The 24,902-nt window shown below is 48.2% G+C and overlaps 1 protein-coding gene across 1 annotated transcript in view; it reads right to left on the bottom strand.

The window, feature by feature from the left end:
* Positions 1-500: 500 nt before the first annotated feature.
* The window catches only part of YPEL2 (yippee like 2), a 42,095-nt gene continuing 17,693 nt past the window's right edge, over positions 501-24,902 (bottom strand). The window contains exons 3-5 of the mRNA XM_068154806.1: positions 9,302-9,345; positions 7,601-7,709; positions 501-5,941 (exon numbers count right to left, since the gene is read on the bottom strand). Of these exons, the coding sequence (XP_068010907.1) occupies positions 5,852-5,941; positions 7,601-7,709; positions 9,302-9,345 (243 nt within the window). The 3' untranslated portion in view covers positions 501-5,851. The remainder of the gene's footprint in view (positions 5,942-7,600; positions 7,710-9,301; positions 9,346-24,902) is intronic.

Genomic DNA, 24,902 nt, shown 5'->3' with positions numbered 1-24,902 from the left:
ACCTCCAGCCTAAACTTCCCCTGGTGCAGTTTGAGACTGTGTCCTCTCGTTCTGGTGCTGGTTGCTTGAGAGAAGAGACCAACTCCATCCTGGCTACAACCACCCTCCAGGTAGTTGTAGACAGCAATAAGGTCTCCCCTGAGCCTCCTCTTCTCCAGGCTAAACAACCCCAGCTCCCTCAGCCTCTCCTCACTGGGCTGTGCTCAAGGCCTCTCCCCAGCCTTGTTGCCCTTCTCTGGACATGTTCAAGTGTCTCAATGTCCTTTTTAAACTGAGGGGCCCAGAACTGGACACAGCACTCAAGGTGTGGCCTAACCAGTGCTGAGCACAGGGGCACAATGACCTCCCTGCTCCTGCTGGCCACACCATTCTTGATGCAGGCCAGGATGCCCTTGGCCTTCTTGGCCCCCTGGGCACACTGCTGGCTCACGTTTGGGCGGCTGTCAGTCAGTTTACACACAGCAGAGAAGCTCAGAACAGGACTGTGGAGCAGCAGCTGCTTTAGTACTTGGAAAATTTTATTTTCTCAAATGAGCACCAACACAGATTGTAAATATGACAAACAATTCTCCTCCCTCTAATACTGAAGGAACTATATACAAGGTACAAACACATGAAAAGGTGAAACCCAACTATTTGAAAACAAACAATTGCATTTATTACTCAAGCAAATGACCTGAAAGAATATGCCAAAACAAAAAACCAACAACCCCAAAACAACCACAAAAGGAAAAAAAAAAAACAAACAACCCAACAACAAAAACTAAACATAAAATAATCACATTAAAATAAAATCCAAAGAAATAAAAAGTACAGACAGTTTGTAAACACGAGAGCATCAACAGACAGGCTGGTATTGGAAACATTCTCCTTTTGTTTTGTCAGGGGGGAAAGCATTTTCACTTCCTTGTGGAAACAAAACAAAGGACACAGACAGTTGGGGACTCTGAGAACAGCTTCTCTGGGCTTGTACCTCCCACAAGGCCATTCTGCCTCCATTTCAGCAGGTTCATTTCTCTTCGATTTCCTTCTGGATTCCAGATGGTTTTCTTTCCCCTCTCCTGGCTTTAAACAGGCTTCTGCAAAACCTCTCTCTAACCTAACTGTTTCTGAGCACTGCATTTCTCAGGCCTCTCACCTGGTGAGAAGAGCTTCTTCCCACTGAGCTGAGCTCGAGGGCTTCTGACCCAGCAGGGCGTTTGGGTGTCGCTTCTTCATCCAGGAACTGGGTTCACATGGGACGTGGTGCTCCTCCCAAAGGAAGGAAGTGCAATGAAATGCATGATTAACAACACTCTCACAGAGAAAAATGCATACAGAGAAAACTCTCACTTCATCAGCACGAGAACAACAGATTTCAGTTGCAGGGTTTGGGGTTGGTTTTGTTTCCTTTTCTGCACGGTTTCAAATCGTGTGCACCAAAACCCAGGGAACTGAAGAGCGTGCAACAGTTAGCACTGAAAACAGCTCCTTGCTCAGCAAAACACAGTCCAGTGGTTTGTGCTGTTGGTCCACTTTGGGATAAACAAGAGACCCAAAAATTGAAAACAAAGAAGGGGGAGGGAAGGGAAAGGAGGAGAGGGGAAAGGGGGAGAGGGGAAAGGGGGAGAGGGGAAAGACAGAAAGAAAGAAAACCCCAAATAAAATGAACTTTACTGTCAGAGAGGTAAACTTTTTACTCTAATTCATTATGTAGCAGCCTGGTTTAAACAAACAAACAAACAAACAAAGAACAAAACTCAAAAAGAAAACCAGGATCCATGTCCAAAGACTCATGTTTTAGATTAAAAACAATGACTGGTTAGGAATCTCCACCCCTGCTGCCCCCAAGCAACCGGCAGCAGCGATTCAGAGGGTGCAGCTCACACTCATTCCTGTTTTCTGTGTCTCAGCGTCTGCTCCACTCCAGCCAATACTGGTGCAAGAGAAAATGTCAGGCTTGGATCCTACAGACCAGATCTCCTCAGGAAAGCTGTGCCCAGGCAGAGCCTCACCAGCTTTTGCGGGCTGTGAGCTGACACAGGGCTGAGGCTGCCAGTGGGAGCTCCAGCGCCGAGGGAAGGTGTTCCCAGCATGAACTCCAGACACCAGAGCACTCCCTGAGCGCTACCTCCCGTCCCACACATGGGAACCTGCCCACACCCCTAACCTGGCCACCCCCTGTGCCAGAGCCCAGCCCTGCCAGATGGGAGCAGGAGTGACTCCTCTCTCTCTCTCCTGCCACATCCAGAGGGACAACAGATCCACTTCAGAGGACAACATATATTATGATTTGTTTTTTGTTTCCCTTTAAACATATTCTCCAGCAAATACAGAAGGAAACAGTCATCATTTATAAACAGCAACAACAAAAAAGTGCTCTCAGGGAGGGGCTCTGAGAAAACAGCACCAAATATATTATTTAAAAAAAGAAAATAATAATAATAATAATAATAATAATAATAAAATATTATTTACAAAAGTATACTTCACAATGTGGGTTGCTTGGGTTTGGGGGGGCAGGGGTGCTTTTCTGCTTGGTATATATTATCATCTGAATATTTATTACAGGGATCAGGATTTCACATCAGCTAAATCCACCAGAGCAAAACAATTCAAAACTTACTCAGGTTGTGAGCTTTGGGGTAGATGAGGGTGATGTAAACTCACAGGTGCATGCAGCTCGCTACAGGTGAGGCTGCCACGTGAAAAAGAAGCAAAGCTGGCTGCTGTTCATGTTGCCTTGAGGATGTCACCCACAAAAAGCAGCACCACGAGCACTTGGTGCTCTGGATTCAGCCGTTGCCTGCCCAAGGAGGCACTTTCCATGGGCCACATCTCCAGCTTGGAAGTTATGGTCCCACCTTGCTCACCCCAGCCGGTGATGGATGGGCTGAGGTCAGCTCACCCGACCGGAGGGATGCAGCCAGTGAGGTTCTTTGGTTATGCTCTGAATATATCACTGAACCAGTCACCAGTTTAGCCTGTGCTGGTTGTGGTAGCCACTAGCACACAGATCTGGTCATCCTGTCTGGTCAGCAGCTCCGGACACCGGGCTGTGCCTCGATACATCAAGTCACGGAGGAGTCGGCAGCGGACTAGAAAGCACTTCAGAGACACACATCAGGGAGTGAATGCCAGTGAGCCTCACCAGCCCATTTCCACTCACCTCCCTGTGCACTGTACTGAAGTCCCTCTACAGACTATTCTCTGGTGGTGAGGACACTCACAGGCACATCTATTTTTTTCAAAGCAGGGCTTGAGGCCAGATTCTCATCAAGTGTAAATCTGTGGGCGCTGATGGGACAAACCCAATTAAAACCCGATTAAGATCTTGCTGTGTTCAAGCTTAGACTGGTTGCCAGTAAAAGAGTAACCCCTGTGAACAGTTAAAACCAGCCTGATCTGATGGATCATCCTCCTTTCTTGTCCCAAATATATGGATAAAAATATTTACATCTGCTACTCTCTGTAGCAGCTGATCTCATTTCTCAGAGCAGTCCTCCAGACAGTCCTCCTTTGCATGGCTTTGTCACAGGCAATCACTCTGAAGACCAACACAAAACCATGAGCCCCTCTGTGCTCTTTTCCTCAACCTCTTATTAAGGATTTGGGGTTGTCCCTTATTTCTCCCAGCTTCAACCAGACCCCTCTAAAGGCTAAATATCTGGGGGGGGACGACTGAGGAGCTCTCCAAAGGACACAAATGACTTCCCACTAGTCAAAGCCTGTCATGGATCACCAACCAAAGGACAGGAGAATGGGACCAGGTCAGTAGTGCCAAAGCTAACAAGGCAGCAGCTACTGCAGAGTTTTTGATTTCCACTAGGTTTTTATCACTGAAGGGAAAGTGGATGATGGAAGCAATCAGAAACAAGAGCTGAAGCAACTGTTACACAGCCACAGCAGAAAGGGTGAAGGCAGAAGCCATCTCCTAAGAGGCTCATCACAAACTGAGCCAAGCCCATCTGCTGCAGGGGCTGCAGCCAGCCTCCATCTCACTGCTCTCCCAAAGGTTGTAAAGAAAAAGCAGCCTTTGTTTAGGTGGGCCATCAGGTTTGGGTTTCAACACAAGGACCCAACACATAAGTTCCACCCTGATCCATAAGCAGCATCTCTGCTCACATCTCCTTCATTTAACAGCAGAAACTTCCTCAGCACCAGCCCTCCATCCTGATCCACTGAGAGTCTCTCAGGGGTGGGGGACAAGCAACAACAGATTACAGCTCCAAAGCTTGGGTTTCATAAGGAGCTACAAACCCCTGGACAATACTCTTTCCTTCTGGATTAAGAAAGATTTCCCCCAATGGATTAACCTACTTGAAAGAATTCCACAAACAAAAAGAAAATTCACTCAGAAATAAAACTAATTCAGTTAAACAGACTTGAGTTATGCACCAGATACTGGCTGGACTGTTGCAGAGCCAACTTCACATTGTCATTAATGTCTAACACAGCTCTCCTCTCACACACGATGCCCCTTCCCCACCAACCACCTCGGGAAGGTCCACAGTCATTCAACTTAAAAAACTTAAAACGGGAGGGACTTGCCCCTTGCAGTTACGATGCCCACACCTACCCCTCCCCTCTAAACTCCAAGGCATAGACAATTTCAGGGCTATGGGGAAGATGTTGAATTTCTTTTTCTTTTCTTTCCCTTTCCCCCTGTGCCTGCAACAGGCTTCTGGCAGTGGGAAAAGGGTGGAAGGTTTTGGGGAGGATACCTCATGGCTTGAAATATCCACCTGTGCAATACTGCTACAACTGCCAGGCTCCTCTGCTCCCTCCTCTCCCCATTTCTCTGCCAGGCTCCAAGAGCAGAGCTGATGGCTGGGGCCTGGGATTCAGGAAAAAGATTCTGTAACAGCATTTTCCTACTTATGAAGGCTTGCTAAAAGACCCCCAAGGAGGGGGGGTGAGAAATCAAGGGGTACCCTGTGTTACTAAGTTTGTCCCCATCCTCCTCTGTGTAATTCTCTCTTCCTTGCCTAGCACATGCCTTTTTTCCCCCACCTGTCTTATCTTCTAAGCTGCAGCTCCAGCTCCTTTGTGCCTTAAGTGGTTTTCTCCTCCTCTCTGAAAGGCTCAAGAGTCAGGATTTGGTTTCTCCAGCTGGGAGGACGCTCCCCACAGCTGTGCTCTGTTGGGACATTTGGCCTACCCTGAAACAGCGAGAAAAAGGAGAGGCAAGGAATCTCTCCAGCCTTCAGGTCCTTTCTCCCCTGCAACAAGAAGTTCATAAATGGCAAACAAAACACAGATCTGCAATTAGCTTGCTGGGGGAACTGGTTCTGACTTGTGCTCAGCCAGCTGAGGCCGAAGCTCCAGCGCTGGAGCAGCAGGTTTACGATTCGGAGAGAACGCAGCCGTGAGGTATTTTTCTGTCCATTCAGACAAGTAGATAGTTTCAAGCCTTGGTTAACCAGGACTTAAAGGAGAAGTACAGTTTCAGCTTCTGACGACTTCCCCACTCCCCACCCCCTAGATCACCTTCTCCTGCCCCAACCTCAGGTCTTCCTCCCGCACAGAGACCTTCTGGTAAAATGCCACCACAAAGCCACCAGCAGTTTGTACTCAGACACTGGCCACGGCGGAGCGGCTGTCGGGCATTCGGTGCATTCTCCTAGCCAACGCCAGAACAGAGAGAGAAGCAGCCAGGGGCAACTCACAAACAGATACAAAGCAAAGAGACAGAGAGACAGAAATTTAGAGGCCAGTCACCAATAAAGATGGAGAAGGGTGTGAAGATGCTCCCAAATTGCAGAGCCTCTAAATGCATGGAACCAAGCGTTCAGTCACTCTCTCACTCTTGGATATAATGTTCGGTTGGATGGCATTCTCGTACACGCTGCTAGGGCTGGGCTCTTCCCATTCAATCCCAGCCATTATCCTTGATCATGTGAGCTAGTTCAATGATGTATTTGCCTTCTTTATACTTCTGGCTGCTTTCAAAAGCGTGTTCCTGTGAAAAAAAGGAGGAGAAACAATCAGATCAAGATGGCATCTGAAGGAATGCTGGCACCAGGCTTAGCCTTGTCTACAGAGCACAGCAGTCAGGGTGCAGGTTCTCCTGTGGGCTTTCAGGAAAACTGTGTTGGAAGAATCCTGAATCTTTCTTTCAGCTGTCTTCTGACTGCAGATTCTCCTGTTGGCTTTCAGGAAAATCATGGTGGAAGAATCCTGACTCCTTCCTTTAGCTGTCTTTAGAGGCTGGAATAAAACAAGAATGATTGGCACCACACAAGCATGAAGCTTTCTGCAGGCCAACAGCAGCTGCTCCTTCAACTGTGCTGCAGCAATCACTGGTGGTAAAACCCACTTCTCTCTAGGGTGGTGTGAGAAAGTACTGGTGTTTGTTAAGGATGCAGAGGCCATCTGATGAAAGATGCTGTAAGAGCATGGACATGGATTCTGGTAAAGTTCCTGTGGAATTGGAGCAAGGTGGCACTGAGGGAGGAGAAGGATCCACCCTGCCCAGATGTGTGCTTGCAGCTACAGAAACTTGTGCTGCTTTAGCACTGCAGAACTGAAGGAGAAAGGGAATCTATGGGACCCCTAAGCAGAAGGGACTCCTGTTACTGAGGCTGCATCCTCCAAAGCAGCTCAGCTCTGCTCAGGTGTGCTCTTTGCACGTGATGCACCTCAAAGGATGTTAATTCTCTTGCTGGAGAGGCTTGTTTACAAAATGTTGTGTTTTGCTTTACAATCAACTCAATTTAAGCACTCAATGTCCTTCTCCAGTGTGAGCCCCATGCTGTGTTTCTGCATGAATTCCTACTGCATCCATTTTTGATGCTTTAACTTTTTATAGCCTTTCAACTGATTTATTAAAGACTATTTCTGTCCAGAGGCCACAGAGCCAGCGGAGGTTTGGTTTAGACACTGGCCAAAACCTTCTGACAAACAAGCACACTGAGTGCCTCCTGAAGCAGAAACCAGGATGTAGCATAAGCCTTTATTTGAAGGTAATTGAATTTATGAAGAGCAAGAGACAGCAAACAGATAAACTCATCTCCAATAGCATTTCCAGTGGGAAGGCCACAGGATTAGCAATATCTGGATCATCCTATTCCTCTGACATCATCTAGGGGGGAAAAAAACCCCAAAAAAGACAGTGTGAATCACAAGGCTGACTGCAGTTATCCTCATTTATAATAAGTATCACTGAGGGGCACCCACCAAACCCAGGCCCACAGTGTCTATTCTTAGTGGGGAAAAAAACAGCCACACATTAGTCACAGAGAGCTCCTGCTCTGAATGAAGGCAACACACACAAGGCAGGAGGGGAGAATGGAAATGCAGGAAGGAGGGGGAAAAAGAAGACAACAAAGAAAAAGATGTGGCTGCAGCCCAGAACCTGCATTTCTGGTTCACCAAGTGAATGGTCCAGACCATGCTACCACACAGAGCCCAGCAGAAAAGGCTGGAGCAAAGATGTCCACAGGAAAAAAAGCAACCAAACCCAAAACCCAACCCAATCCAAACACAAATGAACAAGAAAAAAAGCACACAAAACAAACACCCCCCCCCCAACCAACCAATAAACTCCACTCCAACACAACCCAAACACAAAACACCCACCCCCCCAAGAAATCACCCCCCAAGTGCTAGTGCTACTCACATATTTCCAACCCAGTGTGGTTTTGCAGTTTTCACAGTAAATATCTGCAACCGCATGTAAGCCTGTTAGCAACACTCGCTCCTCTGCAGGGCCACAACCCACATTCACTCTGGGGAGAAAGCAGAGGTGCTCCCTGTTAGTGCCTGCCCACAGCAAGAGCCTACAACCAAGCTGACAGCAATCTTACTGCAGTGCTGGGAAAACAACAGCGCGTTCAGGACAGCGAGGGAGGTTCTCCTCACCCTCTGCTCTGCCCTAGTGAGAACTCACCTGGGCTCCCCAGGGAGCTACTCAGGAGAGTCCAGTGGAGGGCTACAGAGATGATTAAGGGACTGGAACACTGCCTTATGAGGAAAGGCTGAGAGCCCTGGGGCTGGTTAGTCTGGAGAAGAGAAGGCTGAGAAGGGATTAAATACATCTTTATAAATATCTGAGGGATGGGTCTCAGGAAGGAGTGGGATAGGGATAGGGATAGGGATAGGGATAGGGATAGGGATAGGGATAGGGATAGGGATAGGATAGGATAGAATAGGAATAGAATAGAATAGAATAGAATAGAATAGAATAGAATAGAATAGAATAGAATAGAATAGAATAGAATAGAATAGAATAGAATAGAATAGAAGAGGAGAGGATAGAAATAGGAATAGAATAGGAGTAGAGTAGAGTAGAGTAGAATAGAATAGAATAGAATAGAATAGAATAGACCAGACCAGGTTGGAAGAGACCTTTGAAATCACCAAGTCCAACCTATCATCCAACAAGGGACAGGGACAGCCTCTGCTCACTTGTGCCCTGTGACAGGACAAGGGGGAACAGACAGAAACTTCAGCACAGGAGGTTCCACCTCAACATGAAGAACTTCTTTACTGTGGGGGTCAGAGAGCACTGGAACAGGCTCCCCAGAGAGGCTGTGGAGTCTCCTTCTCTGGAGACTTTCAAGGCCTGTCTGGATGTGTTCCTGTGTGAACTGCACTAGATTCTGTGGTCCTGCTCTGGCAGGGGGGTTGAACCCAAAGATCTCTGGAGGTCCCTTCCAACCCCTAACATCCTGTGATCCTCTGAGCACCACAGCAGTGCTCAAAGCAAAGATCTCTTTGCAGTTCCAGAACAGAGTGAAAAAGGTAAAAGGAGGAATTTTAGTTGACTGTGAAGCTTGGGACAGAAGATTAATGACATTCCAGTAAATTGCACTAATTAGGCATTTGAGAAAGATTTTCATTTTCAAATTGATAAAATGGCACTTTCACTTTCCCAAATGGAACTGGAATCAGCAGTTCTGCTTGACAGACATCCCAGCAGGGAGCTCACCAAAAGCGAGCTGCTGGGGAAATGCTGCTTCATTCCCAGGCTAGCTCTGCACAGCCAGGCTGCATCGAGAGCCCACTCATTCCCTACACTCACAAAGCTCTCTCTGGTCCAGATATGTTCTCAGAGAGGAGAACAACTCATCCATTAGCTCTTATTTCTCAACCCCTGACACAAACCCCTTTTCCTAGCTGATTATCTGAAACCTCAACATAAACTCAAACAGGAGTCAGTACTGTCCTGCCTCTTTCTCCTCCAGTCATTTCCAGCAAGCTCCCAAGGCTTAGGCTGAGGTTTTCTGAAGGCAGCCTAGCCTTTTGTTCTCCTCTTCAGGAGGGTTTCTTGAATCTCTCCCAGGAGATGCAGAGGTGACATGTATGAGGTTATACTCACACTGAATTGAAGAGGTATGCTCGTCCTTGGCTTCCTTGGAAGGACTGCAAGGCAAGAAAACAAAGTTCAGTTGGCTGGTTGAGAGAAACAAGGGTACAGCAGGCCCTGCCCTCCAGGACTGCAGTGGTGGCCATTGCAGCAGCTGCTAGCCAGGGCCTGAGAAATGCACATGGCTCCAGCCCTCAGAGCAGAGCATCAGATGAGCACTGATGAGCAGAGGTCTCATCCTGCAGATGGGAAGGGGACAGCTGCCTCCAGGTCTGACACCTGCCCCTTTCACAAAGAGTACTGGCAGCCCACTGGGAACCTCACCTGCTGTCACCAGCACTGCCAGGGCCCTAAAAGCCCAATGCACTTTTCAAGAGTTGTTTTCTCTCTTACATCCCAGCAACAACCATTTCCACCCTTTCAGCTCTGTTTATATATTTCAGCACTACTGCCTTGACCTTACCTAATGCAGCCTTGCTGCCAAGTATTGATCTGAATCTCTTTTCCAAAGGTCTGGTGCTCATGGAGGCTTCCCAGGGCATGTGAATTCCCCTTGGGAAGACTGCACAGGTGGATGCTGAGCCAAAGAGAGAGACCAGGACCTATTTGTGCAAGGTGCTGTGTACACAAACACAACCTCTACTCTAGTGACTTTACAGCAGACCTCAGCCTTGCTGAGGTGTCTGCAAGCCTTAACATTCCAGAGAGATCTTCAGGACTGGATCTAAACACAGGATGAGATACAACTAGATAGAGATGAATGTGGACAAGAGAGAACCACAGCACAGGAAACCACACCTGATAATCACCAGGCACAACACATCCTCCCTGCCCCGTGTTTCCTTGGGATCTTAAAGCATCACCATGAAAAAGCAATGTTTTGAGGGGACAGGGGCAATGCCAACCCAGCAAGACACTCCAGGAAGCCAAGAGACCTCCATTTGTGCCAAGTCTGTAACACTGCCCCATGCCAGTGCCATGCTCACAGGAGCTGGCTCGTGCAGCAGGTGCCACCTGCATTTTTAATGACAAGCACACACTGAATTAAACATTGGGTGCTCATGAGCAGGAGTGCAGCTGCTCTCTGTGCACAACTTACCTTTTGAAATACCTTTGAGGATTTATGCACTGAGGGGCAAGGAGCTGGGAAAGCCAAAGAGCAGCTTTTCTGGACCATTTAATCCTTTCCCTTGCACCTTACCAGGAACCTCAGAATATTTAATGGCACCTACAGATGAGCAATGACTCCAGAGTAAATGCTCTTGAAATGGGGGAGGCAGAGTTTAGACAGGAAAAAAAAGGAACACTCAAGATTTTGCCTCCACAGCCATGCCTGAGAACCAGCAAGGCTGTAGATGGACCTGGACCCTGTTTCTTACAGCTACACATACACCTGCATGCGGCCAGTCACCAGTGGTGTCCCCCAGGGATCAGTGCTGGGCCCTGTCCTCTTCAACATATTCATCGATGATCTGGATGAAGGGGTAGAGTCAGTCATCAGCAAGTTTGCAGATGACACAAAGTTAGGGGCAGATGTTAGTCAATTAGAGGGTAGAAAGGCTCTGCAGAGGGACCTCAACAGACTGGACAGATGGGCAGAGTCCAATGGGATGGCATTCAACAAGTCCAAGTGCCGAGTGCTGCACTTTGGCTACGGCAATCCCGTGCAGAGCTACAGGCTGGGGTTGGAGTGGCTGAGAGCTGCCAAACAGAGAGGGACCTGGGTGTGCTGATTGACAGCCACCTGAATATGAGCCAGCAGTGTGCCCAGGTGGCCAGGAGGGCCAATAGCATCCTGGCCTGCATTAGGAATAGTGTGGCCAGCAGGAACAGGGAGGTCATAGTGCCCCTGTACTCTGCTTTGGTTAGGCCACACCTTGAGTACTGTGTCCAGTTCTGGGCCCCTCAGTTTAAGAAGGACATTGAGACACTTGAGCGTGTCCAGAGAAGGGCAACAAGGCTGGGGAGAGGCCTTGAGCACAGCCCTATGAGGAGAGGCTGAGGGAGCTGGGGTTGTTTAGCCTGGAGAAGAGGAGGCTCAGGGGTGACCTCATTGCCCTCTACAACTACCTGAAAGGTGGTTGTAGCCAGGAAGGGGTTGGTCTCTTCTCCCAGGCAACCAGCACCAGAACAAGGGGACACAGTCTCAAGCTGTGCCAGGGGAGGTTTAGACTCGAGGTGAGGAGGAAGTTCTTCACCGAGCGAGTCATTCGTCATTGGAACGGGTTGCCCAGGGAGGTGGTTGAGTCATCGACCCTGGAGGCGTTCAAGGGGAGACTGGATGTGGCACTTGGTGCCATGGTCTAGGCATGGGGTCTGTGGTGATAGGTTGGACTCGATGATCCTTGAGGTCCTTTCCAACCTAAGCGATACTGTGAGACTGTGATCTGCCTCCTCTGTGCTGGGGAAGTTGCTTCACATTCCCAGAGCTGGGGAACTCAGCTCCAGTGAGTATTTCTTGGGGAAATACTTGCTGCCTAGAGGAACTGCAAGCAGCTCTGGGAGAGCCTGCAAGATATTCTCTCCATCATGAGTCCTGTTCATGTGAGAGGCAGAGATGAAAAATTCACTCAGCAGCAGGAGAGAACAAAACACATTAAAGGTGTGATGAAAAGTGCCCTGACAAGAGATGAGCACAGCCTGTCACCATGCTTAGCCTGGGGCCCTTCTTGGGGTCAAGGTACTCTCCAAGTGGTGAAGGCCCATTGGAAGACCCCCACTTGCAAGAAGCCAGGGAAAGGGCTCCTTAGCACCAAGCAGAAGCACCTCTGTGGGCAATCACAATGCCATGGGGCATGCAGGCAGGGAGCCACAACCAGCAATGAAAGCTGCCTGTGAGGTCTGGATGGCAGAAAGGGCTCTGCCAGCTATAATGTCACTGCCTGGCAAAAAGATTGCCTGGGTCCTGGAGGAATAACTGTTCTTCAGAGGAATCTGAAGCCCAATATTAGTTGCCAGCCAGGGCACAGAAGAGCCACTCTGGATACAGAGAGGATGCCTGAGGCACTCTTTCAAGTCAGACAAAAGCAGTGCCCTGAGGAATGCCTCTTTTCTTGGGAGGAAATTAAAAAGGACACATGGCTCAAGCATGTTTGTGTAATTGTATTTATTAGAGAGGCTTCTTTTAATCCTTCTGCAGCACTCAAGTTCCTCATTATTGTTACTGTCAGCTGGCTGATACCCCCCATGCCAACTAGGTCTGGCCCGGCTGCTACAAAACTGCATACTGCATTGTTTCAGCATCCTGGGTGGTAAAGGAGGAACACAAAGCTGATGCCCCCCAGGCCAGAAAGAAGAGTCCAAGCCAGCCCCAGGCAGTAGGTAGAGACCTTGCTCCAGCAAACAGCAGGGGCACTGGCTGTCCATGCTGCAGAAGAGGGACACCAGCCTGCAGGGATGGACTGTGGATGGGGCACGAAACAGAAGGTCTCACAGCAACATGCATGCCATCAGCACAAAATGAAAGCAGATGCAGCTTGCTAACCACCCAGTCCTGCCCAGCAAATGCTTTTCCATAAACACCAAAGTGCCTGAGTTTGCCAATAACAACAACCATGGGAGCTAAGTTTTTATTGGGACAGAAATAGGATTTTCCGTTCCCGCTGTACCGAGGCCTGTGCTTCATAAACAACAAACCCAAACCCAGCAGCTTCGTCTTTGGGGCTCACTGCACACCATTCCAGCTCACTCCCAGGGGACAGCAGCACCCCTGCAGAGGTGCCCTTCCTGCCAGCTCCAGCCACTGCCTCAGGCTATTTAATGGCAAAAAAATCACATGAATGTCTCCCTTGCCCAAGCAGAACTCTTCAGCACACCACTGCTCTGCCTCCAGCGCTGCTGCCTGTCCCAATACTCACCCTCCAGCCAGCCAAGCATTTGGCAAATCATGTAAAAAGCAGTGAGAGAAGTCTGGCAACCACCTCAAGCTCACCAGTGTCTTGAGAAGGGAAGACTGAGAGAGGATCTTATCAATGTCTATAAATATCTGAGGGGTGGGTGTCAAGAGGAAGGTGCCAGGCTCTTCTTGGTGGTGCCCAAGAAGGACAAGGAAGAAGAGGTACAAGCTGGAACACAGGAGGTTCCACCTCAACTATGAGGAGAAACTTCTTTACTGGGAGGGTGGTGGAGCACTGGAACAGGCTGTCCAGAAAGTTGTGGACTCTCCTTCTGTAGAGACTTCCATGACCTTTCTGGGTACGTTCCTGGTGATTCTGCTTTGGTTGGATTTAATCATCTCTGGAGGTCCCTCCCAACTCCAAGCATTCTGAGACTCTGTGTCTTTGCTCCCTGCAGTACTAAGCTGACTGTACCTTTACAAAGGCAGCATGGGCAGGTTTCAACTGGGTGTTGTAGCCTCAGCACTTTCTGGAGATGTTCCTTCCTCCTGGCACTCCAGAGGAATGGGCACAGGTGGTGGCGGATGGTGTGAAATCAGAAAGAACAGGTACATTTATACACAGACACCTGCTCTTTGCTGTTTTAAGAACACCACAAAGAGAGTTCCACAACCACACCTGCTTTGCACTGAGCAGTGCCAGTCAGACCTACTTCTCACACCAGGCAAATGCTCTGTGTGGATGTTCTTGTTACACAAAGGTGTACCTCTCACGTAGGCTTGTAAAGCCAGCCTTCCTACTCCCTGCAACAACAGCTCCTGGCACCACTTTCCAGCTAAAAGAAATGGAAAGGATATTCTGTTGTTGTTGTTTCCCACTGAAAGCCCAAGCACACATTTTTCTCTGCACTGCTAAGGCTCAATGTCTGGCTGGAAACACAGCTGTATATGCCAGCAACAAAACTCTCTCTTCCCATCCTCCCTCAGCCCTCTGAAAAACACTACAGGCTTCTGAGAGGGGCTCTCTCCTCCTGACTACTCACCTTCAAAAACCTTCCCTTGCTCCTGGGTGCTCCACTCAGCATGGAGCCATCTGAAAGCTGCAGGGCCTAAAGAGTGCTGATTTGAGTACCCAGGTGGGAAACCACAAGCCTGGAGTCAGCTCTTTGGCTGCAGATCCTCTGCCTGCCAAGCTGTCTCTCCTTACAGCAGAAGCTCCACGTTAAGATGCCTTTGGCAGCTGCTCTGGTTGAAGAAGTTCCTATCACCCAATTTACAGACACTCATTATGGCCCCCTCAGCTGTGCTGATTCCAAATTAGATCTGTGAAATCATTAGTTTCAAAACCAAACACTTTGTGGGGGTGGGTGGGCTTGAGGGGAATAGCTTTTTCTCCTTGCACCACATCACGGATCCAGTTTAAGAGGGCAATCACAGAGACTACTTAATAGTCGCAGTATGGGGGCAGACACAAGTTGTTCAGGGTAGGAAGTTCTCAAATGAAATTTGCTGGCAAAGGAGCACAGTGCAGAACTGCAGCTCTGGTGAGAGACAGTCTGCAGGATGGGGAGTTTGGGTTTCACAGAGGCTGTTAAACCAATTCTGCTGCAGAAGGAAGCCCAATGCGCAGCCAGCATCTGAGAAGTGCCAGCTCCTTTGGGGCAGACACATTCTGCTCACTGGAGTTGGACCCAGACTGCAAAACCTGAAGCTGAATCTTTATAGATTTAACACCCATGACCTTGGGAGCTGTCATTTTGGTTTAGTCCATGTGTTATATCCTGGCCTCAACCTCAAGTCCTGAATCTGCCACTCTCTGCTCTGAGCGAGATGTGTGACTGCTCCAGAGCCAGCCCCAGCGCAGCACCGGCACACATGCAGAGAAGAGCTGAACTCCTCCGTCCCTCCAGCCTGCTGCACCTTCCACTTGCCTTCCCACCACCATCAGATCTCTGCACTTGCAAATTCCCATTACTGGTGACCACTAGAGACACAGAAGGCAATTTTTCCTTTCAGTCAGTAGAGGCAGGGAGAGGCAGGAATTCTGAACGTGCTCCAAACACCCACACACCATAGCCCTCTTCCCCAGTACCTACAGCTCCTCATTCACTGCACAGCCTACTCAGCAGTTCCACACACTGAACAGATGACAGGATTAATACCCCAAGTCTCTGTGACAGCATTCAACAATAGGCTAAACACAAAAAGAGCTGGCTGGAATCATCTGGAAAAATGGGAAGCAGTTGCCAGGACTAAATGGCTCCCTACTGCTGCTTGTTCTCTGCAGACTGCAGCAGAGAAAACCCTCACTTACCTATAGCCAGCTGGCAGCCTTTGAAGAAACCAATAAAGCCAAAATGAAAAGGTAACTGGTCCCAAAGAGGTACAAGAGGAGAAAGGAACAGAGCGTGCCCCTCCACACCACCCTCCTGAAAGCTCCTAGTAACTCTCCCTGCAAGGAAGCAAACAGCAGCAGGGCCCAAAGCCACTGCTGGGGATCAGTGGCAGCCAGCACGTCCCAGGCAATGCGAAATGGCAGCAGCAGAAGCCAAATGACCACAGCCATCTGGACTCTCCAAAAACCAGGACGTGTTTTCTCTGCTCGTGATAGCCTCATTGGGACAGAGCAGTTGAGAAACTGTAGGGAACAACCTGGTTTAAGAGGCACTGAAGCCTGTGTGAGAAAAGTTCACCCAAGGATCTCCTCAGAGATAGCTGTTATCACATTTCCCACCTACAACTTTTGTTTTTAAGTAATTACAGTCATTTGCACAACACCAACTGTCAGTTTTATCTGTTCCTTCAGCACTTAATCCCAGTTCCTATCAGCTGCTACCCCACCTACCAACCAGCATCAGACAGAAAGCTCTGCCTTATAATGGCACCTTTCAAACCCTACTCATTATGGCAGTAATGGGTTGATTCAAAAGATAAGTCCTGCAAGGTGTGTAGGGGAACGGCAACTGCACCAGGAGCACCAGGACTCTGCAAGGAGGTTACTCCTGAGTCACTGTGCAGTGCAATGAAAGTTGGGAAAGATATAACCAAGAAAATACCTGCTGCAGATTCTGGGGTCCCAGAATCATAGAACTGCTTGAGTTGGAAGGGGCCTTAAAGCCCTCCTTGTTCCAAGCCCCTGCCAGGGGCAGGGACACCTCCCGCCAGGGTCCTGCCCTAGACAGAACGAACCGTTTCCACCATCGACTTCCATTATGCTCAAGGGAGCACCAATTCAATTACTTGGTCCCTGTATCTGCACAGACTACAAAGACCTCCTCAGGGCTCCTTAATTCCCCCTTGTTCCTCCTCACAGAAGGGACAGTCAACAATCAGATTAAACTGGGATTCAATTTTGCTCTGATTATGTGAGACACAGACCCCTGTCAAGGGAACCGGTGGCATTGTTCCACCTCGTGCACAGATGTGACCTTACCCTGTTCCAGCCCTATTCCTGGCTTTTAATTGAGCTTTAACATGGGGCCTTAATGCTATTTAAAGCCCAAAAGTCGATATGGAATTAGTGGACCAAACTCATCTCTGGGGTAATTCAATTAATTCAGCTCGGCCTCGCTGCCCAGCAGTTCATGCTGCTCTGAGAGTACACAGTGAGTAACTACAAGCCTGCTGTGTTTCATCCTAGGCACAGCTACATCTGAGCAGTTTTACACTCTGTTTGTGTCCCAGGTTGTGCAGCCTGGGAGAAGGTAGGTGCACAGACTGGAAAGATGAAAGATGCCACTGCTTTTTGGTTTCATTATGCTGATGGGAGATGTCATTGCAATAGTCTCTCTGCCTCCTGGCAGCAGCAGGTGTTCACTGAACCCCCTCAATCCCTTCACACCAGGGAGCCCTCCACCCAAGCAGGTGGGAGCTGTGCTCCTGATAAGAGGCTTTTGTCCTAAGAGGAACCAACTCAGCACTTTCACTGCACAGGATAGGTGGGGACAGGCTGCAGCCAGACAGTGCAAAAGGTCTGAAAGCACACCCACAAAAAACCCAGCAGGCATCACTTCCACCTCCCCTGGAATAAATTCTCTGCTGCTCAGGAAGGGTTGTGTGATGATGCTGTCAGGGAAAAGGTGAATTTAATGGAGCAAAGTGGCTTAACAACACTCCTGCTGTATCCCACTTTTGGGGGAAAAGCATCGATTCCTGCTTTGTCTGCAGCAGGAGAACCTCAGCCCCTGGAACGGTTTCATGCTGCAGAAGCAACACTTCATGAGCTGGGTCCAAGTCCTCTGTCCCTGCTGCCACAACCAGCAGAAAGTGAAGGGCAGGATTTTCCAAAGAGGCTGAAAGAAGGTAGCTGCCATGACCAGCTGAAGCCATCTCCAGACTTACTCACATCTACAAGAGCCCTTCAGCACTCACACTGCTTTCGTGTCACTGACACTGCTGTGCCCTGAAATCCAAGTGTTCCAGTGCCACATGCCAGCCTCCCCCACTTCTGACCCTTAAAATACTCAGCCTGGCTCAGCATCCAGGGAAATTTTAGCAGTAGCTGATTTTGTTGTCAAGTAAGACTGTTTGCTTTGGTTGTGAAAGTGAGATTCTCTCATCCTCTCATGATGCTAGGAGCCGAAACTCAGACAAATCAGCGCTGTGCTGAAGATTCCCTAAAATGCCAAGGCAAAAAAGCATCATGAAGTGCAAGAGGATGCTCAGCACACACTCTGCAGTGTTAGCTCCACCATACCAACACTGCTCAGGAAGATGGAAAACAAACAGGAGTGGGCAGCTGCCTGCTCCCATCGAAGGGAGCCATGGAACACTGCTCCCTCCGGCTCACCGGAGCGGCCCCGAGCACAGCAGCGCAGCACCGAGCTGACACCAATGCTCTGATGGGGCTGGGTAGCTCCCAGGCAGATAGGCTGTACAGAGAGATGGAAATGGGTCAGGGTCCAGGAGCAAATTCCCAGCTATTAATCCATGTGTCAGGAGGAGTGTCCAATACCACCAGAGCTCTTTCAAAGGGAATTTCTACACTGCAGTGGCAGGGGAGAGGCTGCTTTGGAGGCTTTGCAATTAACCAAGAGCAGGATTGAGGGAAATAGACATTACCTACAACTGAGGGGCTTGTTTTTCCTGAAGTGCACAGATTCCTAACAGGATTTCAGCCACTGCTCTGCTAAGCTAAAGCCTGAGCAAACCTCTGTAAAGCTCAGAAAGTAGCTGCTTTGTCCCCTTCTCCCTCTAACATGCCTGGGTTCAGACAGTGCCCACCACGTTATCATGAGTCCTGTGCTAATCCTCATTGAAACCCTGGGCTGCTGGGCTCTGCTTTTACTCATTTTCTTAATGTGTTTGTAGCCCACAGACTTCAAAGTGAACTTTCAAAATGTGAATGCTGAAGGCACAAACAACTGAAGGCAAAGGAAAGAAACCAACCAAAAAACCCACACACAACAAATTTATTACTTCTATAAAACTTGACAGCAGTTTGGGGCTTCTCTTGTGAGTTTGATGGTCTCTGGTTGCTGCTGTGCTTCAAAACGTGACTTTAAGATGAGTAAGGGTGGAAAGACTGTGGGAAACAAAGCAGATGCAGCATTTACTTCAAAAAGCAATTATTCTGATTTATTTGGGGGGCACAAAAAAGCAGAGTAGCTTCAATAGCCATCTCTCTCTTCTCTGCAGTCCAAGAAAGGAGGTTAGACTTGTGTGACCAAGAGCCCCAGGAGAGCAGGGAGCAACCACTCCCTTCCTCTCCTGGTTCAGCTTCCCTCTGCCAAAGGAAAATCCATTCCTGCAGTAACACAGCACTGGGCAGGTCAGAGGAAAAAGGGCAACACAGCTTCTGTGAGCATGGATGGCTGCCACATGCCCCCAGTCCAGATCAAGAACCCAAGATCTACCAGAGATCTTGGAGACTGGAAGGGAATTCAGCATCAAGTTCTTTGACCAGCTCCAGTCACCTTCTTCTGGGTTGCAGACTTCTTTCCCATCTCTTCCACTGTTCCAGGGAGCAATGTGCTGTACAGTTCACACGTGTGGTACAGGTAAAGCTCTCTTCTGCCTCGTGGGAAACAAACCTCTTCAGGGAGAAGAGTTAAAAGAGCCCTAAGGCTTTTCTAATCACCTTCACCAGCTCCTGGAATTACACATTTTGACACCAGACTGCTTAATCAGGCAAAAATAAGAGCAAGTGCTTTGCCTAAGTAGCATTTTTAACCCCGTGGGAAGGAGGGGGCATGCAGGCATGTATCTGAGAGAGCTGCTCACATAGAGCACTCCAAATAAGCCAAGGCAGCCTGCAGAAGGGACACTGGATTAAAGAGAGGAAAGCACAAATTCATGTACACAAAGACCAGCAGTTAATTCCTGCTGGACAGTAAGTAGAAGGTCACTTGCAACAGAATACCAACACCTCCCAACCATCAAACCCAAGAGAAGTCCCAAGAAGTGCCTGCTGGCAGAAGCCAGGTCTGTTCAGATGAACTGCACCAAGCTCTTCACAGGAACATTGAGGACAGTGAGCAGTGAAGGAGGGAAGGCCATCTGCCACCCACAAGGCCTGACAGGAGATGGCAAACTCCACCTTCACTGTCTGACCTAGATGACACAGGATGGGAGAAGGGAATGAAAATGCCCATCTTCCAGGTCTTCGTGCTGGGCCTGATCCCACCACCTCCATGGACTCATTCCCAACAGACACCAGCATTCCTAGACCTGCAGGAAGTTCAACTGGAGTTTGGCATCTCTGGCACTTAAGTCATTAAGTGACACTGGTTGAGTGCAAGCCTTTCTGGTTTGGGATGCAAAAGGACAATACAGAGGGAAGTATTTTGTTGCTTGCTGTGAAAAACTCCCAGGGATGACAACAAAGCCCAGAGGAATCTTTCTGGATACAGAGAGACTGAAAATGCATTTTGATACTGGTGAAGCTGCAATGGCTACAGCAGCAGCTGTGGGGTCAAACCATCCAGCACTCAAATCATTTTCAAATGGAGTGGCAGGGGGGAGAGTAAAGCCCTTTCTTTCCCCATTAATTATTGCCATTGCATGGGGTTTAGAGATAAACACAAGAGGGAACCAGGAGGCAAGATGGAAACTGCTAATGCAACAAGTTATTTAATTAGCAGCATAATAGTGTCTGCCCATCTATCAGTGGAATGCTCTACTCCACTAATACAGCTGCTAAGCTCACAATAGCACCAATGCTGACTAGAGCAGACTTGCTTTGCAGCAGAAGCAGATCTGTCCAGGGCAGCAGCAATTCTGTCCCCAGATAAGATCCACTGCAGTGAGATGAAGCCACTATTCCTATACCTCACTGCTGAGAAGATTCATCAAAAGCTCCCCTGTGTTGTTTAGTTCATTGCCTGAGTTCTGAGTGTTTGTCTCTACTACAGAACAAGAGTTGTGGCACTCACATTTATTTTATTGCTGTGGGTATGGCCTCTGCAGAAACTGAACCATAATGTGTGCCAGAGGACAAGTCCCCAGACACTGAGGTCTCCCAGCCAGGCCAGAGTGTAGGACTGGCCCAGCCTCCCCCAGAGCTGACACAGACTGCATGTGTGCTCATGCCTGCATTTCTCCCCACCTTCCCCTCTCAGAGCTAGGCTGGAGTTGAGGTGTTCACATTTGAGATACTCCATGACCAGTTAAACTTGATCTAATCTTAACTCATTCCTCCTGAAGCAATCAGTGCTGAAGGGAGATAGATCACTGGCAATCTTCAAATGCCAGGTCTGAGGTAATGACAGTCTCTGTTTCTACCTTTGCTACTGCTCCTTACTCCAACAGTTTTGATTTCCATGCAAACCCAGGAGGTATTTTCAGAGAGGAGACTCTGGGTGGAGTTTCCTTGTGTGCTGGAACTTCAGTCCTTGCCTGGCTGAGGAAAACTGTCAGGTCAAACACCTCTGACAGATGGATGCTGAGGCCCCTCTCCAGGAGAGGCCAGACTCCTAGAGAGATCTGTTTCTTGCTGGCAGACATAACAGCTCCCTTAAAACAGACGTGAAGCCCTCTGATAGCATTTCCTGCTGCTATAAAATGAGATTGCAAAAGAAATTATCACAAGAGGCTCCTGAGAAGCCAGGGTCTTCTCCCAAAGAGGCAGGAGACGAAAAAGCAACCCCCATGTGGCCTACATTGATGTGTGACTCAATTACAGATCAAACCAGGTCTCAGAGTTGAGACTCCTATCTGTGTTTTGCCTTGAGCTTGTTCTTACAGCTATAAATCAGACTGAAAGTACACACCTGCATGGGGAGTTCACAGGGCAGCTCACCCTGTCAGCAACCCTGCTGCCACTTCCTCCTATTCCAACTGTAAGGGCCAACCACTGAGACACCCAGGGAAGCCAGGAAGGCTCAGACCTGATCAGCTTCGTGCTCCAGTTGTTCAGGGTTTGCAGCAGTTGCAGCAAAACCCCTGATGATTCACTGTCCTTCATCCCTGGCAGTTCCCTGGATAATAAATGGGAACAATATTTTATTTATGCCCAGGTCATCAATTCTAAGGCAGAGGAAGCAGCAGATGAAAAGAGAGTTATTTCCATAAAGAAAGTGATGGATTAGGGAAAAAATCCCTTTTTACCCTGCCAGGGAATTCTAAACACTTCTCAACTATTATCTTTTCCCTTCTTCTTTTTCTGGAGCAGAATGAAGTTAGTTTTTAAATCACACAGCAATTAATTGCTGTTTAAACACAATTACACAGGGAGGTACAAATCACCCTGGGCTCATTCTATTAAACAACCACATCCTGACTAAATAAGAGGCCTGATCCTGACCATCTTCAGATCCCATTCCAGGCAGCAGGAACTGAGGGAGTAGGGTGAGTTGTAGGGTAAGCCCCAGAGGGAGCAATTACAAGGGACAGAAAGGCCTAACCTAGGCAGCTGTACTATGGACTAGGCACTACAAATACTCATTACACAACTCAGGTTTCAGAGCCTGACTCTTTCCTGCAAAAGGCATTTTTGTTTGTTTATTCCCCTCTGAAAGAAAGGCTGCTCAGAGCTGATGAGAGGTATTCAAACCTCAGCCTTTGAGACCCATTCCCTTCCTCCCTGCTGCAGTAGAGGCCAGGCCAGCAAGGACAGCAAACAGCAATCTGTCTAGCAAAGGTCCTGGGGATGGGTTTGATTGCAGGAGTTCAGCTCTGCCTAATCAGTGCTCAATTTCCTGGTCAAAACCCTGAAGGAAAAGGCTCCCATTTAACAGCTTTGACGACACATTGTTCTGCTGTGAACTGAAGTGCTCTCAACCCACACTGAAGTTTAAAACTGCATGGGAGCCAAGAACTGCAAGACACCTTACCCCAAGTTCACAGCAGTGGAATAGGAAGCTAAGAACCGCTAAGGACTTCTCACAGACCTGTTTTGCTGTTCATCACTTACAGCCTGGACTCCAGCAGCACTTGCAATTAAGAGAAAGCTTTGAATAAGACCCAAAAGTGACAATTCATGAGGGAACAAGAGCTGAAAAGCAGGATCCAAAAGCTACTGGAGAGCTTCTAGAAATGTGCATAAAATTGATAAACCTGGTGCATAAAGAGCTAATAAATGAACAGAGGCTTACTGTGCAGTGCTGAGCCAGTAAGACTTAATACAATTATGAAATGTGTATGCTGTAAAGCTCTCACTGCTGAGCCTCAGGCTGGAACAATGAGACCAGCCCTATTTCCATTCCTAAAGAGATGTCAAAATGCTAAAGATACAGAAGAGAACCACAAATATTACACAGAACTGGGGAAAAAAATCAAACTATTACACCATGACAAAGCTGAATCTGTTTAGCCTATCAAAGATTGATCAGGAGTGACCTTGGTTACTCCAAGGTCCAGGGAGAGGCAGCAGGTACTGTAGATCTGCTCCATTAGCAAAAGAAAGCAAATAATGGCCAATGATGGGAAGCAGAAGCCAGACAAATTTAAACTCAAAGTCTCTCGTTTTTAATAGTAAGGATGATTAAGCACTGGGAAAAAAATGACTGAGGGGAGCAGTGAATTTTCCCCTCTTGAAGTCTTCAAGACTAAATGCTTTTTTTTCTGAAAGATGTGCTGCAATCCTGATGAAATCCTCTGGCCCATGCTCCAGGGGAGGTCAGATGGGATGATGTGATAGCTCCTCCTGGCCTTAAGGGTTCACCACTGTGAAGCTGGGAACTTAAATTCATACTGGGGAAGAAACAGGATCTACTTTTAAAGCAAGATGAAACCCCATGGAATGAAAAAATACTCAGAGAGAGATACTGTGGTACTGTGATTACTCACCTCACCCCACAGCTTTTTTGCTGGGATGGAAATGCAGTTTTTGCACTTGACCAGTCTTGGACACTAGTGTAGGCACATTCCCCCCCATCCAGCAAATTACTTCACCTCTTCAAGGTGACATACAAATATCAGCTGGTTCATGAGACATAAAGCACTAAGAACATTACACACTGCCTTGCCCGTGTCCTCAGGAAGAAGAAGAAGAAGAAGCAACCTCAAAAAGCCCAGCAATTGCTGCTCCTCTCCCTTAGACATGCTGCAAATTGCTGCTGACTGCAGGTAACCATGGTGCATCAAGCACTTTGAAGCAGCTGAATTCATCAACAGACCTGAAAGCCAGCACCAAAGTATCCAATCCTTTTCAAAGCCCCCAGTTGCAACATGGAGCAAAGTTTGATGCTTTCAGTGTGCCATAAAGCTCACCCAGAGACTGCTGAACCAACAAGCTCAGGCTCCAGCAGTCTGCTATCCTGGGAAGCAGCTAGGCCGCAATGACTGGGAGCAGGTTTGCTTCTAGACCTTGCAACTCCTGTCTGAGAGGACAGAAAAGAGAGCTTCTAAGTGTTCCCCAGCCAACAATCCAACCCCCACTGGGAAAGTCAGGCACACACAAGTTCTCCATTTTCCCCAAATTCTCTCTGCTGCAGGAGCTGCAGCCTTTTGTGTTGAAGGATTTCACATTCATGTTCAGTAAGGGTCCCATGCAGACATCAAAGGAAAACCATTAAACTTCCTCAGCAAGCCTTAGGCTAACTTCAGAGGATACATCACTGCATAATGTTTAGCAGTTGGATCACAGCAATTCATGAAGAAAAGAAACTGCAGGACGCCCACAAGACATTCCCTACATATTTCCATAATCAAGGATTTTTTCTGCTGAATTACTGTTCACAGGGCAAAGGAGGAAAAAAAAGGCAGTAGCCAAGACAGTTACAAGGCTGTGCTTGGCCTGTGCCTTTCTGCTCCTGTTCCCATCCTTTTTTACTGGACAGCAGGTTTATAGGAGCTCAAACAGGAAAGGCTGACAAAGAGTCTGAATAGCACAGAGTGGGTAGAAACCAGCATCACATCTGTCACTGAGAGAGAAAGGATGCCATTTACTCTGCTGAATGTCTATCATGTTAGCTCTTCCCCCAGGCCCCACTAGAATATGATGCAGAAGGCACACTTCTCAGGGAATGCTCCTCTGACTCCATCCCTGGAGAGGTTTTGCCACCACTGATTATCAAATACATGTTTTTCATAAACACTCTAAAAAACATGTTGTGCCTGGGAAGGAAAAATGTAACAAGAAGTATCCTTCACTTATTTTATTGGCAAGTGCAAGGCACTGAAATATGCTTTTAAAACTGCAGTTGCCTGGCATGGTATTTCTGCTTTTACAGTCAAGCCAAAGAGGATTAGGACACACTGTACTGATTCCTAAAAGCAGCCAGTACCTGCTCCAAAGCTTTATCTTCCAAGCAGACTGGACAAACCAGCAGCATTTCAATTGTACAGGTGTGGAAAGAAAGAACAAAGACATGAAGTGACTGACTGAAGGTCACACAG

This window comes from Melanerpes formicivorus, unplaced genomic scaffold (assembly GCF_026170545.1).
Source record: "Melanerpes formicivorus ecotype bairdi unplaced genomic scaffold, bMelFor1.0.p_v2 SCAF_29, whole genome shotgun sequence".
In the NCBI taxonomy this organism is placed as follows: domain Eukaryota; kingdom Metazoa; phylum Chordata; class Aves; order Piciformes; family Picidae; genus Melanerpes; species Melanerpes formicivorus.
This window is presented reverse-complemented; position numbering and strand designations above follow the sequence as displayed.